The 19,429-nt window shown below is 37.1% G+C and overlaps 1 protein-coding gene across 2 annotated transcripts in view; it reads right to left on the reverse strand.

Annotated features, from left to right (window-relative positions):
* The window catches only part of DEPDC1B (DEP domain containing 1B), a 278,101-nt gene that overhangs the window by 208,289 nt on the left and 50,383 nt on the right, over positions 1-19,429 (reverse strand). For both annotated transcript variants that reach the window (XM_082382374.1, XM_082382375.1), the window contains exons 4-7: positions 19,165-19,292; positions 17,143-17,273; positions 14,800-14,847; positions 5,872-6,012 (exon numbers count right to left, since the gene is read on the reverse strand). In XM_082382374.1, coding sequence (XP_082238500.1) covers positions 5,872-6,012; positions 14,800-14,847; positions 17,143-17,273; positions 19,165-19,292 — 448 coding nt within the window. The remainder of the gene's footprint in view (positions 1-5,871; positions 6,013-14,799; positions 14,848-17,142; positions 17,274-19,164; positions 19,293-19,429) is intronic.

A 19,429-nucleotide genomic window follows, 5' to 3' on the forward strand; every position in this document is an offset into this window, starting at 1 on the left:
AAAAGAGGAAGGGAAGAAAAAACACCTACAAAAACAAATCCAAAACAATTAACAAAATGGCAGTAAGAACATGCATATAAATAATTACCTTAAATGTAAATGGATTAAATGCTCCAACCAAAAGACATAGACTGGCTGAATGGATATAAAAGCAAGACCCGTATATATCATGTCTACAGGAGAACCACTTCAGATCTAGAGACATACACACTGAAAGTGAGGGGATGGAAAAAGGTATTCCATGCAAATGGAAATCAAAAGAAAGCTGGAGTAGCAATGCTCATATCAGACTGTAATAACAGACAAAGAAGGACACTACATAATGATCAAGGAATCAATCCAAGAAGAAGGTATAACAATTGTAAATATATATGCACCCAACATAGGAGCACCTCAATATATAAGGCAAATACTAACCGTGATAAAAGGAGAAATCAACAGTAACACAATAATAGTGGGGGACTTTAACACCAAACTTTCATCAATGGACCATCCAGATGGTCCATCCATTTCTATCAGATCATCCAGATAGAAAATCAATAAGGAAACACAGGCCTTAAATGACACATTAGACCAGAAGGACTTAATTGATATTTATAAAGCATTCCATCCAAAAGCAGCAGAATACACATTCTTCTCAAGTGCACATGGAACATTCTCCAGGCTTGATCACATGCTGGGCCACAAAGCAAGCCTCAGTAAATTTAAGAAAATTGAAATCATATCAAGCAACTTTTCCAACCACAACACTACGAGATCAGAAATCAACCACACACACACAAAAAAAGGTGAAAAACACAAACACATGGAGGCTAAACAATATGCTACTAAACAACCAATGCATCACTGAAGAAATCAAAAGGGGAAATCAAAAAATACCTAGAGACATATAAAAATGAAAACACGAAAATCCAAAACCTATGGGATACAGCAAAAGCAGTTCTAAGGGGGAAGTTCAGAGCAATACAATCTTACATCAGGAAACAAGAAAAATCACAAATAAACAACCTAACCATGCACCTTAAAGCAACTAGAGAAAGAACAAACAAAACCCACAGTTAGTAGAAGGAAAGAAATCATAAAGATCAGAGCAGAAATAAATGAAATACAAATGAAGAAAATAGAAAAGATCAATGAAACCAAAAGCTGGTTCTTTGTAAAGATAAAATTAACAAACCTTTAGCCAGACAGATTAAGAAAAAGAGGGAGAGGGCTCAAATCAATAAAATGAGAAATGAAAAAGAAGTTACAATTGACACCACAGAAATACAAAGGATCATAAGAGACTACTACAAGCAACTATATGCCAATAAAAAGGACAACCAAGAAGAAATGGACAAATTCTTAGAAAGGTACAATCTCCCAAGAGTGAGCCAGGAAGAAACAGAAAATATGAACAGACCTATCACAAGTACTGAAACTGAAACTGTGATAAAAAAAACTCTCAACAGCAGGACAGGAATAAAGATGCAGACATAGAGAATGGACTTGAGGACACAGGGAGGGGGAAGGGTAAGCTGGGACAAAGAGACAGAGTGGCATGGACATAATATACACTACCAAATGTAAAACAGATAGCTAGTGAGAAGCAGCCGCATAGCACAGAGAGGTCAGCTCGGTGCTTTGTGTCCACCTAGAAGGGTGGGATAGGGAAGGTGGGAGAGAGAAGCAAGAGGGAGGAGATATGGGGATGTATGTATATGTATAGCTGATTCACTTTGTTATAAAGCAGAAACTAACACACCATTGTAAAGCAATTATACTCCAATAAAGATGTTAAAAAAAAAAAACTCCCAACAAACAAAAGTCCAGGACCAGTTGGCTTCACAGGCAAATTCCATCGAACATTTAGAGAAGAGTTAACACCTACCCTTCTGAACTATTCCAAAACATTGCTGAGGAAGGAACACCCTCAAAATCATTCTATGAGGCCACCCTCACCCTGATACCAAAACCAGACAAAGATACCACACAAAAGGAAAATCACAGGCCAATATCATTGATTAATATAGATGCAAAAATCCTCAGCAAAATACTAGCAAACCAAATCCAACACTGCATTACAATGATCATACACTATGATCAAGTTGGATTTATCCCAGGGATGTAAAGATTTTTCAATATCTGCAAATCAATCAGTGTTATACACCACATCAACAAATTGAAGAATAAAAACCATATGATCATCTCAATAGATGCAGAAAAAGTTTTTGACAAAATTCAACACCCATTTATGATTAAAAAAAAAAAAAAACTCTCCAGAAAGCAGGCATAGAGGGAACCTACCTCAACATAATAAAGGCCATATATGACAAACCCACAGCAAACATCATTCTCAATGGTGAAAAACTGAAATCATTTCCTCTAAGATCAGGAACTAGACAAGGATGTCCACTCTCACCATTATTCAAGATAGTTTTGGAAGTCCTAGCCACAGCAATCAGGGAGGAAAAAGAAATAAAAGGAATCCAAATTGGAAAAGAAGAAGTAAAACTGTCACTGTTTGCAGATGACATGATACTATACATAGAGAATCCTAAAAATGCCACCAGAAAACTACTAGAGCTAATCAATGAATTGGGTAAAGTTGCAGGATACAAAATTAATGCACAGAAATCTGCTGCATTTCTATACACTAACTATGAATGATCAGAAAGAGAAATTAAAGAAACAATCCCATTTACCATCACATCAAAAAGATGAAAATACCTAGGAATAAACCTACCTAAGGAGACAAAAGACCTGTACTCTGGGAACTGTAAGACACTGATGAAAGAAATCGAAGATGACACAAACAGATGGAAAGATATACCATGTTCCTGGATTGGAAGAACCAATATTGTCAAAATGACTATACTACCCAAGGTAATCTACAGATTCAGGGCAATCCCTATCTAATTACAAGTGGCATTTTTCACAGAACTAGAACAAAAACTTTCACAATTTGTATGGAAACACAAAAGACCACCAATAGCCAAAGCAATCTTGAGAACGGAAAACGGAGCTGGAGGAATCAGGCTCCCTGACTTCAAACTATACTACAAAGCTACAGTAATCAAGACAGTATGGTACTGGCAGAAAAACAGAAATATAGATCAATGAAACAGGATAGAAAGCCAAGAAGTAAACCCACGTACCTATGGTTAATTAATCTATGACAAAGGAGGCAAGACTATACACTGGAGAAAAGACAGTTTCTTCAATAAGTGGTACTGGGAAAACTGGACAGCTACATGTAAAGAAATGAAATTAGAACATTCTTTAACACCAAACACAAAAATAAACTCAAAATGAATTAAAGACCTAAATGTAAGGCCAGATACTATTAAACTCTTAGAGGAAAACATAGGCAGAACACTCTTTGACATAAATCACAGAAAGATCTTTTTTGATCCATCTCCTAGAGTAATGGAAATAAAAACAAAAACAAATGGGACCTAATTAAACTTAAAAGCTTTTGCACAGCAAAGGAAACCATAAACAAGATGAAAAGACAACCCACAGAATGACAGAAAATATTTGCAAATGATACTACCAACAAGCAATTAATCTCCAAAATTTACAAACAGCTCATGTGGCTCAATATAAAAAAAAAAAAAAAAAAACACACACAATCAAAAAATGGGCAGAAGACCTAAATAGACATTTCTCCAAAGAAGATACAGGTGGCCAAGAGGCATACGAACAGATAATCAACATCACTAATTATTAGAGAAATGTAAATCAAAACTACAATGAGATATCACCTCACACCAGTCAGAATGGCCATCATCAAAAAATCTACAAACAATAAATGCTGGAGAGGGTGTGGAGAAAAGGGAACCCTCCTACACTGTTGGTGGGAATGTAAATTGATACAGCCACTGTGGAGAACAGTATGGAGATTCCTTAAGAAAGTAAAAATAGACCTACCTCACGATTCAACAATTCCACTCCTGGGCATATATCCAGAACAAAACATAGATCAAAGGGATACCTGCACCCCAATGTTCCTGCAGCGCTGTTTACAACAGCCAAGACATGGAAGCAACCTAAATGTCCACCAACAGATGAATGGATAAAGAAGTGGTACATATGTACAAAAGAATATTACTCAGCCATCAAAATAAATGAAATAATGTCATTTGCAGCAACATGGATGGACCTGGAGATTATCATACTAAGTGAAGTAAGTCAGACAGAGAAAGACAAATAACATATGATATCGCTTATATGTGGAATCTAAAAAAATTGATACAAATGAACTTATTACAAAACAGAAACAGACTCACAGACTTAGAGAATGAACTTATGGTTACCAGAGGGGAAGGTTGGGAGGGAGGGATAGATAGGGAGTTTGGGATTGACATGCACACACTGCTATATTTAAAATAGATAACCAACAAGGATCTACTGTACGGCACAGGGAACTCTGCTCTGTACTCTGTAATAACCTAAATGGGAAAAAGAATAGATACATGTATAACTGAATCACTTTGCTGTTCACCTGAAACTAACACAACATTGTTAATCAACTATACTCCAATAAAAAATTAAAATTTTTTAAAAATTGGAATTCGTTTTTTTTTAAGTTCCAAGTTCTTTTGTTTCTAAATTCTACCGTAAAACATTATGAAAATGGAAAATGAGAAGAAAATCTAAGTGCTTTTTAATCCTGTCTTTAGAATTTGTCTTTTACCAGTAACATAATGGCATTAAGTGGCTATAATGAGAATCTACTCAATTAGTCTTTATGCATCTTAAATAACAGCAAGTAGTCATCATTAGGCATGATATTCACAAGGACATAAGCCCCCAATTCTCCCTGGTGGAAAACAAAATACCAAGAAGACCCAGTGGTCTCAAAACACAGTACTAGGTCTAATCCCTTCATCTGTTCTCAATATTGGTCTCTCTGAGAACAAACTCACTCTTATGTACATGATTTATAATTGTTCCATTTTGCTTCTTATTATCAGAAATCCTATGAAATCTTAAAATTGAAGTATTGTGCTAAGAGATCAGGTACATTATTCACATATTGCTGATACTTTATTTTGTTAGGATACTATGGCTGCGTCCCTACTTTCCGACAAGAAAATAAGATAGTAGAAAGGGAAGAGACGGGGAAGGAGGAATGGGAAGGCGAAGACTGCTAAGCCCACAACACTCAAAACCAAGAGGATGCTAATTCCTACAAATCTACATAACAGAGTATGATACCCACACAGTGATTTGGTCACTAAAGCAAACTTTTGGACAAGAAAACAATAATATTTATTGAACAATCACAACATCAACAGAAAAATCTGATTTCCAAGAAGAAAGGAACAATATCAGAAAAACCTATACCAATAATATTGATTTCTTTTTCCTTTTTACCATGTTTCTTTGACAGTGTAAATTCTGAAATATAAATCTATGTGAGAAGTAGCAACAAGTTTTAGAGAACAGTAATTACTATATTTTACATGTCACAGATAACAAATAGTCCTACAAAAACCTGTTACTTCTATAAAAAGAAATAAGATTTCTATTTGAAAATATCTCTCTCACACTTGACTATTCATGAAGTCATATCCAGAGTAGTAGATTTACTCATGAGTAAATGTCAAATTTACATTCTTCTCTACCAATAAAGTCATACTTCTTTGTACAGAAATGACATAGAACATATTACTCCTCCCTAAGGAATAAAAACTAGTGGTCCTTGTTTAGGTTTCATAACAGAGCTTAACTATTTTCTTTTCCTCCTTTATAGAGCAGGACTCCAACTAGGCAAGCATCCCATCTGTTTTTATTTCAAAAAAGCTATGGAAGTCTCAAGATAGTGAAAAATGAAATGATTCCATATCAGTAGTGAAGATATATGCTCATTATATTCCAACTTACCTAATACATTGACAAAGGCGTCAAAAAGGTGAAACGTAAGCAAAGGCTCTTTCAGGTGACCATAGTAATCAGCTATAGTTTTAAAGACATCTTTTTCAAATCCTAAATACATAGGCTGCTTCAAATCCGAACAATTAGGCCCTGTTAAAAAAGGGAAAGAGAAAGAAAGAGAAACATTAATGGGGCAATCATCTCTAAGTATTAGTCTCTGTGCATAGGTGTGGTGTGTACAGATACTTAAGATCAGAAAAGTTTTCAAGGAGAAAACTGATATTATACATTCTGCTTATATAAATATACTTTATATCTAAATTGAAATCTATTATAAAACAATGAGGAAAGTCACTGGCTTACTTCCATTTTCAAAGAAACCGACTTTTTCTTTTATGATGTTCTGAAAGACATTTTTATTAAATGTAAACAGTGATAATTCTCTTTGAAATAGTCAATATTTCTCCTAGTCTTTTTTCGCCACGCGGAATATGGGATCTTAGTTCCCCGACCAGGGATGGAACCCACGCTCCCTGCAGTGGAAGCACACAGTCCTAACCACTGGACCGCCAGGGAAGTCCAGATATTTTCCTAGTCTTGACACAGTTAACCAACATAGTAATTACCTCATATATGTAATAGATAAGCTATAAAGCAATTTTTAAAGCTTTTTATTATTTCATCATTGCTATATTATAAAATTCAAGAATCAGAGTTGAGTGAAATAATTGCTGCTTCTAAACTATTTTAGACTAATAAGAATGTATGGACAGACTCTGGGAGGGCTCACGCCAAGGAGTACTTCCCAGAACTTCTGCTGCCAGTGTCCTTGTCCCCAAGGTAAGCCACAGCCCCCCACCCCTACCTCTGCAGGAGACCCTCCAACACTAGCAGGTGCTGTGAACCTGGTGGGAAAGAAGAGACATGTAGAGCAATTATCACAACACAGTACGGTCTGTGGCATCATCTTAAAGGTGGGCTGTCAGTACTGGGCCTAGGAGGCTCCCTCCTGATCCCTGACTGCAAAAGAGCTCAGCTTGGTGCAGAAGACAATATATACCTCTAAGCCTTGGCGTCTTTCTCCCTCTGGTCTGACGGTGCTCAGTCCTGGCGAAAGAGCCGTGTGGATGAAAGGCTCTTGGTGCTCCAGCCAGGCATCAGGGCTGTGTCTCTGAGGTGGGAGAGCCAACTTCAGGACACTGGTCCACAAGAGACCTCCCAGCTCCACGTAATACCAAAAGACGAAAATCTCCCAGAGATCTCCATCTCAACACCAAGACCCAGCTTCACTCAACGACCAGCAAGCTATAGTGCTGGACACCCTATGCCAAACAACTAGCAAGACAGGAACACAGCCCCATCCATTAGCAGAGGCTGCCTAAAATCATAATAAGGCCAGAGACACCCCGAAACACACCACCAGACGTGGACCTGCCCACCAGAAAGACAAGATCCAGCGTCATCCACCAGAACACAGGCACTAGTCCCCTCCACCAGGAAGCCTACACAACCCACTGAACCAACCTTAGCCACTGGGGACAGACACCAAAAACAACAGGAACTACGAACCTGCAGCCTGCGAAAAGGAGACCCCAAACACAGTAAGTTACGCAAAATGAGAAGACAGAAAAACACACAGCAGATGAACAAGCAGGGTCAAAACACACCAGACCTAACAAATGAAGAGGAAATAGGCAGTCTACCTGAAAAAGAATTCAGAGTAATGATAGTAAGGATGATCCAAAATCTTGGAAATAGAATAGACAAAATGCAAGAAACATTTAACAAGGACCTAGAAGAACTAAAGAGGAACCAAGCAATGATGAAAAACACAATAAATGAAATTAAAAATACTCTAGAAGGGATCAATAGCAGAATAACTGAGGCAGAAGAACGGATAAGTGACCTGGAAGATAAAATACTGGAAATAACTACTGCAGAGCAGAATAAAGAAAAAAGAATGAAAAGAACTGAGGACAGTCTCAGAGACCTCTGGGACAACATTAAACACACCAACATTCGAATTATAGGGATCCCAGAAGAAGAAGAGAAAAAGAAAGGGACTGAGAAAATATTTGAAGAGATTATAGTTGAAAACTTCCCTAATATGGGAAAGGAAATAGTTAAAAAAGTCCAGGAAGCACAGAGAGTCCAAGGAGACTCCTAGGATAAAACCAAGGAGAAACACGCCAAGACACATATTAATCAAACTGTCAAAAATTAAATATAAAGAAAACATATTAAAAGCAGCAAGGGAAAAACAACAAATAACACACGAGGGAATCCCCATAAGGTTAACAGCTGATCTTTCAGCAGAAACTCTGCAAGCCAGAAGGGAGTGGCAGAACATATTTAAAGTGATGAAGGAGAAAAACCTACAACCAAGATTACTCTACCCAGCAAGGATCTCATTCAGATTTGATGGAGAAATTAAAACCTTTACAGACAAGCAAAAGCTGAGAGAGTTCAGCACCACCAAACCAGCTTTACAACAAACGCTAAAGAAACTTCTCTAGGAAAGAAACACAAGAGAATAAAAACACCTACAATAACAAACCCAAAACATTTAAGAAAATGGGAATATGAACATACATATCGATAATTACCTTAAATGTAAATGAATTAAATGCTCCCACCAAAAGACACAGACTGGCTGAATGGATACAAAAACAAGACCCGTATATATGCTGTCTACAAGAGACCCATTTCAGACCTAGGGACACATACAGACTGAAATATTGCAGAGGGAGGAACACTCCCAAACTCATTCTACGAGGCCACCATCACCCTGATACCAAAACCAGACAAAGATGTCACAAACAAAGAAAACTACAAGCCAATATCACTGATGAACATAGATGCAAAAATCCTCAACAAAATACTAGCAAACAGAATCCAACAGCACATTAAAACGATCATACACCATGATCAAGTGGGGTTTATTCCAGGAATGCAAGGATTCTTCAATATATGCAAATCAATCAACGTGATACACCACATTAACAAACTGAAGGAGAAAAACCATATGATCATCTCAATAGATGCAGAGAAAGCTTTCGACAAAATTCAACACCCATTTATGATAAAAGCCCTGCAGAAAGTAGGCATAGAGGGAACTTTCCTCAACATAATGAAGGCCATATATGACAAACCCACAGCCAACATTGTCCTCAATGGTGAAAAACTGAAACCATTTCCACTAAGATCAGGAACAAGACAAGATTGCCCACTCTCACCACTATTGTTGAACATAGTTTTGGAAGTTTTAGCCACAGCAATCAGAGAAGAAAAAGAAATAAAAGGAATCCAAATTGGAAAAGAAGTAAAGCTGTCACTGTTTGCAGATGACATGATACTATACGTAGAGAATCCTAAAGATGCCACCAGAAAACCACTAGAGCTAATCAATGAATTTGGTAAAGTAGCAGGATACAAAATTAATGCACAGAAATCTCTTGCATTCCTATACACTAATGATGAAAAATCTGAAAGTGAAATTAAGAAAACACTCCCATTTACCATTGCAACAAAAAGAATAAAATATCTAGGAATAAACCTACCTAAGGAGACAAAGGACCTGTATGCAGAAAATTATAAGACACTGATGAAAGAAATTAAAGATGATACAAATAGATGGAGAGATATACCATGTTCTTGGATTGGAAGAATCAACATTGTGAAAATGACTCTACTACCCAAAGCGATCTACACATTCAATGCAATCCCTATCAAACTACCACTGGCATTTTTCACAGAACTAGAACAAAAAATTTCACAATTTGTATGGAAACACAAAAGACCCTGACTACCCAAAGCAATCTTGAGAACGAAAAATGGAGCTGGAGGAATCAGGCTCCCGGACTTCAGGCTATACTACAAAGCTACAGTAATCAAGACAGTATGGTACTGGCACAAAAACAGAAACATAGATCAATGGAACAGGATAGAAAGCCCAGAGATAAACCCACGCACATATGGTCACCTTATCTTTGATAAAGGAGGCAAGCATATACAGTGGAGAAAAGAGAGACTCTTCAATAAGTGGTGCTGGGAAAACTGGACAGCTACATGTAAAAGAATGAAATTAGAACACTTCCTAACACCATACACTAAAATAAACTCAAAATGGATTAAAGACCTAAATGTAAGACCAGACACTATCAAACTCTTAGAGGAAAACATAGGCAGAACACTCTATGACATAAATCACAGCAAGATCCTTTTTGACCCAGCTCCTAGAGAAATGGAAATAAAAACAAAAATAAACAAATGGGACCTAATGAAACTTAAAAGCTTTTGCACAGCAAAGGAAACCATAAACAAGACCAAACGACAACCCTCAGAATGGGAGAAAATATTTGCAAATGAAGCAACTGACAAAGGATTAATCTCCAAGATTTACAAGCAGCTCATGCAGTTCAATAACAAAAAAACAAACAACCCAATCCAAAAATGGGCAGAAGACCTAAATAGACATTTCTCCAAAGAAGATATACAGATTGCCAATAAACACATGAAAGAATGCTCAACATCATTAATCATTAGAGAAATGCAAATCAAAACTACAATGAGATATCGTCTCACACCAGTCAGAGTGGCCATCATCAACAAATCTACAAACAATAAATGCTGGAGAGGGTGTGGAGAAAAGGGAACACTCTTGCACTGTTTGTGGGAATGTAAATTGATACAGCCACCATGGAGAACAGTATGGAGGTTCCTTAAAAAACTAAAAATAGAACTACCATACGACCCAGCAATCCCACTACTGGGCATATACCCTGAGAAAACCATAATTCAAAAAGAGTCATGTACCAAAATGTTCATTGCAACTCTATTTACAATAGCTAGGACATGGAAGCAACCTAAATGTCCATCATCGGATGAATGCATAAAGAAGATGTGGCACATATATACAATGGAATATTACTCAGGCATAAAAAGAAACGAAATGGAGTTATTTGTAGTGTGGTGGATGGAGTTAGAGTCTGTCATACAGAGTGAAGTAAGTCAGAAAGAGAAAAACAAATACAGTATGCTAACACATATATATGGAATCTAAGGGAAAAAAAAAAAGGTCATGAAGAACCTAGTGGCAAGATGGGAATAAAGACACAGACCTACTAGAGAATGGACTTGAGGATATGGGGAGGGGGAAGGGTAAGATGTGACAAAGTGAGAGAGTGGCATGGACATATATACACTACCAAACGTAAAATAGATAGCTAGTGGGAAGCAGCCGCATAGCACAGCGAGATCAGCTTGGTGCTTTGTGACCACCTAGAGGGGTGGGATAGGGAGGGTGGGAGGGAGGGAGATGCAAGAGGGAAGAGATATGGGAACATATGTATATGTATAACTGATTCACTTTGTTATAAAGCAGAAACTAACACACCATTGTAAAGCAATTATACTCCAATAAAGATGTTAAAAAAAAAAAAAGAATGTATACTCTTTTTCCTAAAGATATTCTGAAAAGGAGATTTTACATTGTGTCTTAAATTCATTCTGATTACAAAACTCTGCATTTGATCACCAACCATCAAAAGATAGTTTATAAAAAATTTTTTTTTAAAAATTTTAAAGCTGCTCAAACAAAGACTATGGGAGACTGGATAAAATGACCTCTAAATTCCTATTGAATTCTTTGATCTAAGAGTCTAGGTTTTATTTCCCCAGCAATGCTTTTGAGTGATTAGTGGCATTGAATGAATTTTTATTAAACAAAATTATAATAGAAAATAACACCAAAGCAGAAACAAACTGATGTTTCTGCTAAAAACAAGTTTAAAAATAAAAAAGATAGTTTATCAAGCAGAGTCATATTGCAAAGTAACTCTAAGAAACCTGGAACAACCTAGGAACCAAGAAGCCTGGAACAAGTGAGGCAGAGATCCCCTTGTATCAGGGACCAAAGAGGAACAAGAAACTCTTAGCTCTCTACAGAGCTGGCAGCAAACGCCCCCAACAATCGGTACACAGATGGCAAGATTTACATCGCCAAGTGGAGAGAAGAACTGGATCTGCCCATGCCTGAGGGAAATGGTAAGTGGTTCACGAGGAGCTGCTTGGCCAGCCTTGTCTATTTCCATCACAGTGTGGAAGAAAGGGACGCAAATGGATTGGCCAGTTCTGGGCCAGCAGAACACAAGACTAACAACTGTACCAGAATGGATCTCTACTCTCAGGACAGCCGGAGAAGCCAGTAAAAATTGAAAGGAAATTCTTCCTACAGCATCACTGTAACTAAAGAGAAAGTATCAAACAAAAAAGAACAGTTAAGTATTGTGGGCCTTCACATTTCAAGGCCATTGGAACATTGTGGAAACAGCTTTTTGTTGGTCTCCTTTAAAATTCTCTTACCTTTTAGTGTTCTAAAATTGACTAAAATGATGAAAATTATTAAATATCTATATGTGTGGTACCTCGTTAACCTAGCAGCAAACATAGCCATTTTTACTTGCTTCCTCCTCTATAATATCCCAAGCTTAGTCACTTGAAATAGTGGGATATGTCTCAGCAAGCAATACACATTGCCTTGAATTACTCCCTCCCGGGATAATATGCAGTTCATTCTAAGCGGTTGTACCCCCTTGTGAACACTTCATCATGCTTGATAAAAATATGCAAAAACAAACCAAAAAAAGGTTTCCCTAAAAATGCCAGTGCGTGGCAAGCCCTATGAGAGGAGGCCAGAGTTCTAAGATCTTTTGTTTCTCTATCATGTTGAATTTCAGAATATTTTTTAATCTAGTTTTTATAAATGTTATTCCTGAAAGACTTTGGAAAAGAACTGTTTACATCCACTTTTTATTGAATTCTTGCAATCTACGTGCACAAGGAAGAAAAACAGTTAACCTGGTTTTGTATTTATTTAGCATCAGTCCCTCATTCTGTGGCCCACCATGAGGCTGGCCAACAATGAAAGCACCCAGGCCGATGGTCTGCAATAAATGCAGACGGGCCCAAAGGGAAGAGATGAGCAGTAAACCTACAGAAAAAGAGGCACAGGGCCTTCAAAATCTCATATAATCAGCCTATCCTTTCTGTTCCCTATTAGAGGACTATAATGGGAACCTAGACTCGTTAAGGATAAGAAGGATAAGGAACAGACCAGGACTTTGAGAAGACTCAAAGTAAATTTGGGGAGGCCAATGAGAATTTGGAAAAATTAATAATTTTATACAACTATTCAAAAGGCTGACCTCGCCCTTCGGCCACCTTTTTTTCTTTGACATGTAAACAAGCATGTTTATGGATGTGCCAACCATCTGTAAAGCACTGCACTTGATACGTGTGAGAGGTGTCCCTGTTCCCAAGAATTTCCACCTAACGTAACGTTAATGTGGAGAACATTACTAAGTCGATCCTCACATCTTTCCTCTCCACTGATAATTCCAGTTATTCTAACCTTTCTGCAGAAGTTTTGTGGCATTATGTATAAATCTTGCTTGAGGGAAAATTATACTCTTCATTACATTTTGATCACCACTGAGAATTCAACATCATAACCACACCTTAATATACACTTTACAACGTATTATAGCCTAGACTTGTTAGACTGGCTTCCTCTGTTCATTTCCAGTTGATCAACTTCCAAAATCCTTGGTTTTCCAAAAATTCATAAATGGGTCATTTAACCCATTTATACCTTCTATTTTGTCATTCCGGCCAAAGATATAATTTAGATTAATTTACTTCAAATGACTGAGCAAGAATAAAAAGCACTCCCCCAAACTAAAAACCAAAGGACTCTACATCTCAGAGGGGTTCCAAAACATGAACCAAAAACCTATGAAAATCTTAATAGTTAAACACAGAGAACTTTGGGCTTCTCATAAACTAACACTGCTATTTATATTTAGGATGATAGTATATAATCATTTTCTACATATTACCACTGAGATCACCCACAGTGAGCTGAACAGTTATTTTAGTTTCATTCTATAATCAAACAAAACTAACTTCAGTGAAATTAATAATTCAGAGCCTACTAATTCAAGAATTTATACACGTATCTCTGTACATGCTAGTCTTACCCAAAAGGGAAGAAAGAAACCACCTCTCTGAGGTGATCTTTGAGACTCAAAAGACCCTACAGAACAAATATCACCATTATTAGTCAGCTAAAATAACTAGAATTCTTCTCATTAAAATCACTTGTTTGGGTTAAGCCATTAACCATTAGAATCCCTTCTTTGGGTTAAGCCTTCTGAAAATCCCAGAAAAATAGTAGTGTTAATGAGATACCATAATAACTCATTTCTTCACAGTGCCTATGATATCCAGTGAAGGAGATTTCATATGCCTATGAAAAACTTCAGAGGGACCGCCCTGGTCCAGGCCCCCTCGTTTTACAGCCAAATTGCTGAAATGGCCTTTTCTGTTTCTCTGCATGCATGTTCTTCTCCTTCCAAACCATGCTGCATACCAATTAGATTAGTTTTCTAAAACATCTCTCTCCAACTTAAACCAACGCCCTATAAAAAACCAGTGGGAAACAGGACCTGCTGAGTAAACTGATGAGGTAAATATAAGGCATACTTAGGAATACATGTGTTAGGAATAAAAATTTAGGTTTTAGGAATAAAAACCTATAAACTGTTAACAGGCATTTATCTATTACAATATTGCATTCAATATTACTAATTATTCTTTCCTGTGATGAAGCATTCAGAAGCAGCAGTATGGACCTTATCTGTAGTGTGATTATATCCACAAGAAAATGGAAGCACAAAACTCCTTTAAAAATGCTCTGTAACTCAGCCCTTTCACTAAGTCACAAATTTATCATTAAAAGCACAGTAATCCCCAAACAATTAACTGCCAGTCTCAAAGGTCTCAAATCAATGTTCAGGGCATTGAGCAAAAAAATTTTCTAATTTAGGGCACTAATTTCTGTTAATTTCATAAAAATGGCAGGTACTTAGTACTTACAATTTGCCAAACACTTCATAGCTGACAGTACCCAGTGAGGAAGTTCTTCTGCAGAAAAAGGAAAATAAAAAGATGTTTTATTCAATTGCATATAACTCAAGGGATTATATACACACTTGGTATCATAAGAATGATACTTGCCCAAGTAATATGAAACATACCTGCTAATCACAAATCACCTGCTTATGTATCAGAACATTTAAAAGATAATTTTTCCTTAGAAGCAATGTTACAGCACGTGATTATATAAACCATAACTATAAATTTCTCTAAAGACAAGATGCACTTGTATAAGTTTTAGGGAAAAGAAGAAATTTGATAGTTTGTTCCAAAGAAACACACTAACAAACAAATCAATTATCCTAAGAATTTTAGAAAGAGAAGAAAAAAACATAAAAAGCAAAAGTATGAGTCATCAAATGCATTTATGAAACCAGTTCACCAGATACCTTAAAAAAAAAAAAGAAGTTAAACTCTGTATGTCCGATGTCCAATATAAGTATCATTTTACATGTTTCAATTTTCAAAATGTTTTAAGGCAAGGAAGTTCCACTGACATATCAATATAGGTTATTAGTATTAGGACAGCCTTAAAATAATAATCACTAGCATTGCTACAAAAAAACCCAACTGAGCCATTTGGTACAGGGTCTCTTCCCCTGGCCCTGCCACAGACATCTGATGAGCGGGGCCAGCACTCATGCTTCCACTTCTCACCTTCTCCACAGTCTGTGAAACTGCACAGACACTGGTTGGTTGACTTGTATTAGAGCTAATGAACCTGAGGCTTGTAAAGTGCTCTCTTCTTTCTGAAGAATGTACTTAATAAAATAAAAGACAACTGATCGGGGCTTCCCTGGTGGCGCAGTGGTTAAGAATCCACCTGCCAATGCAGGGGACACAGGTTCCAGCCCTGGTCCGGGAGGATCCCACATGCCGCAGAGCAACTAAGCCTGTGCGTCACAACTACTGAGCCTGCGCTCTAGAGCCCGCGAGCCACAACTACTGAGTCCACGTGCCACAACTACTGAAGCCTGCGCACCTAGAGCCCATGCTCTGCAACAAGAGAAGCCACCGCAATGAGAAGCCCAAGCACTGCAACGAAGAGCAGCCCTCGCTCACCGCAACTAGAGAAAGCCGGCGCACAGCAACGAAGACCCAACACAGCCAAAAATAAAAAATTAATTAATTAAATAAATTTAAAAAAAAAAAGACGACTGATCATCCAACTGGTAGCTGAAAGTATTCATGTTTGCTGTACTCAGAGAATGTGGAAAGATTTTAGATGTACTTCAAAGGCAACAATACCCCCCTCATTCTATGTAATTTAATTTTATATGTTGATATTAACCTGACAACTCATGAAGTCACAAATCTGTTTATTTCTGTTTCCTAATGTTCTTCATTCCTGATAGAGGGGTTTTAAAGGGGAAGCGTTTCAGGTTTCAAAGACACATTCTGCTCATGTCAGGAAACATGGCCTAGAAAACCCTCTTCCTCTCTCACTGCTCAGGCTCCTTCTAGGCCAGGTTTCTTTGCTGCCCAGGAGCCTCCAGCCCTACATTTAATAATAATTTACAAAAGCCCAAAAGTACTATACCATCTTCCCACATCCAAACGTCATTCTAGCTCCAGCTAATTCCTAGGATCAAGTGTTTGAAGTAAAAGAAGAGTCCATCCAATTCTGGTCTATCCCTTATCCAGGGGAAGAAAATTTTTAAATCAGTTTGGGGATTCTGGCTCACTACAGTTACCAGGACCTTATTTCTCCTAATCAAAAACCAGGATAGGCGGCTGCTAAATGTCTTTTTTCCCAATTTCTAAACTGGCTTGGAGGAAAAAGTATAAAAAAATTAAACACCTTCAACATCTGGAAAGCTACCTTTATTAAAAAGGAAAAAAAAAATGACATAAACCAAGAGTATCCCAGAAAATCTGACACAGAGACACCACAATGAAAAGGTCAGTGAGAGCTCTAAAAAAATCAGTCAGACCCCAGGACCCACGTAAAAACTGACTCAAGCTTTCTGTTAGGCATTAAACTTACTCACGTCTCAGGGATTTTCTGGGGATGATAAAGAACCACTTAATGCCCTGTGTGGCTAACACTGAACTAGCATCTGGATGGATCTTGCTGAGGCTTTCACTCCAGGGTATTCATCTTTCTATGACATTTCCTGACTCCAAACAATTAGTTTAAAGGTCTCTGGAAGTGAGTTAAGGCTATACGTAATGAGGGGGTAAACATATGTAAGGTTTAGGGAAGGGTCAAATAGAAGCTGATGGACCTGTACAGCCAATGTACTGGATCAACCGGGAACAAAATGGCTTTTATGCACTTACTTGACTTGTCATCAAGGATAACAACTCCCTGCTTGCTCACACTATATACATTATGGATGATGAACTTGGAGTTGACAAGTTTAACGTCTAAAACTTCTTCTAAGGAATCCAGGCCAAGGATTTTCTGTAAACTAAAAAAGATAAATAATGATTAAATTAATTAGTTACTTTTTAAAAATCATTATCTGCCCAAGAACTGGCACTGTAAAAGATCAATCTTTAGAATGTGCTGTTTTCGTACATTTCATCCAATCTTTGTGGGGCAAAAAGGCTAGACATTGCATATATAAAACAAACTTAAAAGAGATCATTTTGTTATTAACGTAGTACTTCACTAATTTAAAAACACAACACACTGAATGTCAAGAAAATGACTTTCTAAGTAAAATATTATAATAACAAAAACTAGCTTATCCAATGATGAGAAACTGCTGTGAGTACATCTTTATAAGAATTAAAAAAAAAAAAAAACTTGCTATGACATTGTTAACTTTAATCTAGGAGACCAAATTTTCCATTACATGTTTCATTAAGCTTAAGATTTCAGTGTAACTAGAAAGTTTAAAGACTTTTACATCACTAATTATTAGAGAAATACAAATCAAAACTACGAGTTACCACCTCATACTGGTCAGAATGGCTATCATCAAAAAGTCTGCAAATAATAAATGCTGGAGAGGGTGTGGAGAAAAGGGAACCCTCCTACACTGTTAGTGGGAATATAAATTAGTGCAGCCACTATGGAAAACAGTCTGGAAGTTCCTTAAAAAACTGAAAATAGAGCTACCATATGATCCAGCAATCCTACTCCTGGGCATATACCCGGAAAAGATGAAAACTCTAATTCAAAAAGATATATGCACCCCAAGGTTCACTGCAGCCCTATTTACAATAGCCCAGACATGCAAGCAACCTAAGTGTCCATCGACAGATGAATGGATAAAGATATGGTACATATACACAATGGAATATTACTCAGCCATAAGAAAGAATGAAATATTGCCATCTGCAGCAACATGGATGGACCTACAGATTATCATACTAAGTGAAGTCAGTGAGACAGAAAAAGACAAATATTATATGATATCACTTATAGTGGAATCTAAAAAAATAATACAAATCAACTTATTTACAGAACAGAAATAGACTCACAGACATAGAAACAAATTTATGGTTACCAAAGGGTAAAGGGGAGGGGGAGGGGTAAATTAGGAGTATGGGATTAACAGATACACACCACTATATATAAAATAGATAAACATCAAGGATTTACTGTATAGCACATGGAACTATATTCAATATCTTGTAATAACCTATAATGGAAAAGAATCTGAAGCTGTACACCTGAAAACTAACACAATATTGTAAATCAACTATAGTTAAATTTAAAAAAACAAAAATAAAAATAATTAAACAGGGTTTCCCTGGTGGCGCAGTGGTTGAGAGTCTGCCTGCCAATGCAGGGGACACGGGTTTGAGCCCTGGTCTGGGAAGATCCCACATGCCGCGGAGCAACTAAGCCCGTGAGCCACAGCTACTGAGCCTGCGCATCTGGAGCCTGTGCTCCGCAACAAGAGAGGCCGCGATAGTGAGAGGCCCGCGCACCGCGATGAAGAGTGGCCCCCGCTCGCCGCAACTGGAGAAAGCCCTCTCACAGAAACGAAGACCCAACACAGCCATAAATAAATAAATAAATAAATTTTTTAAAACATATATTTAAAAAAAAAACCAAACAAACAAAATAATTAAACATTAGGTGATTTTGGACCAGTGGCAAAAAAAAAAAAAAAAAAAAAAAGAACTTTTAAAGTTCTATTCTTAACTAGTATATAAATGACAATAGAAAATCCCCAGAATTCAGTTAAATTGTTTGCTAAGCAGCATAGCTGCAAATAATGCAATCAAATTTGAGAGTTTTATACACAGTTTCAGAAAATTAAATATGCAGAGAGCAGTAGAGAAGCAAAACAGAAAAAAAAAAGAAAAATACTTAAAGTTCTCATTAATACCAAATGCACGTACTATGATAATGTCATAGTCTTCCATATCTCTTCTACATTGGCCTCTGTCAGCTGTCTGCGGTGGACGAGACGGCAAGCCGGCACCTCTCCAATAGCAATGCTGTGACGCTTGTACCACATCTCAGAATTCTAATTGGGGTGGGGGAGGAGAGTAAGACAGAAAGAGAGAGAATAAGTATTTCAATAGACAGAGGTATGATTTTATGAGAAATTTCTGTGATTTGGTTATTTTTAACTTGTTTTAAAATAATAATTTGAAATATTAA

This window comes from Balaenoptera borealis (genome assembly GCF_965194805.1).
Source record: "Balaenoptera borealis genome assembly, chromosome: 2".
NCBI lineage: Eukaryota > Metazoa > Chordata > Mammalia > Artiodactyla > Balaenopteridae > Balaenoptera > Balaenoptera borealis.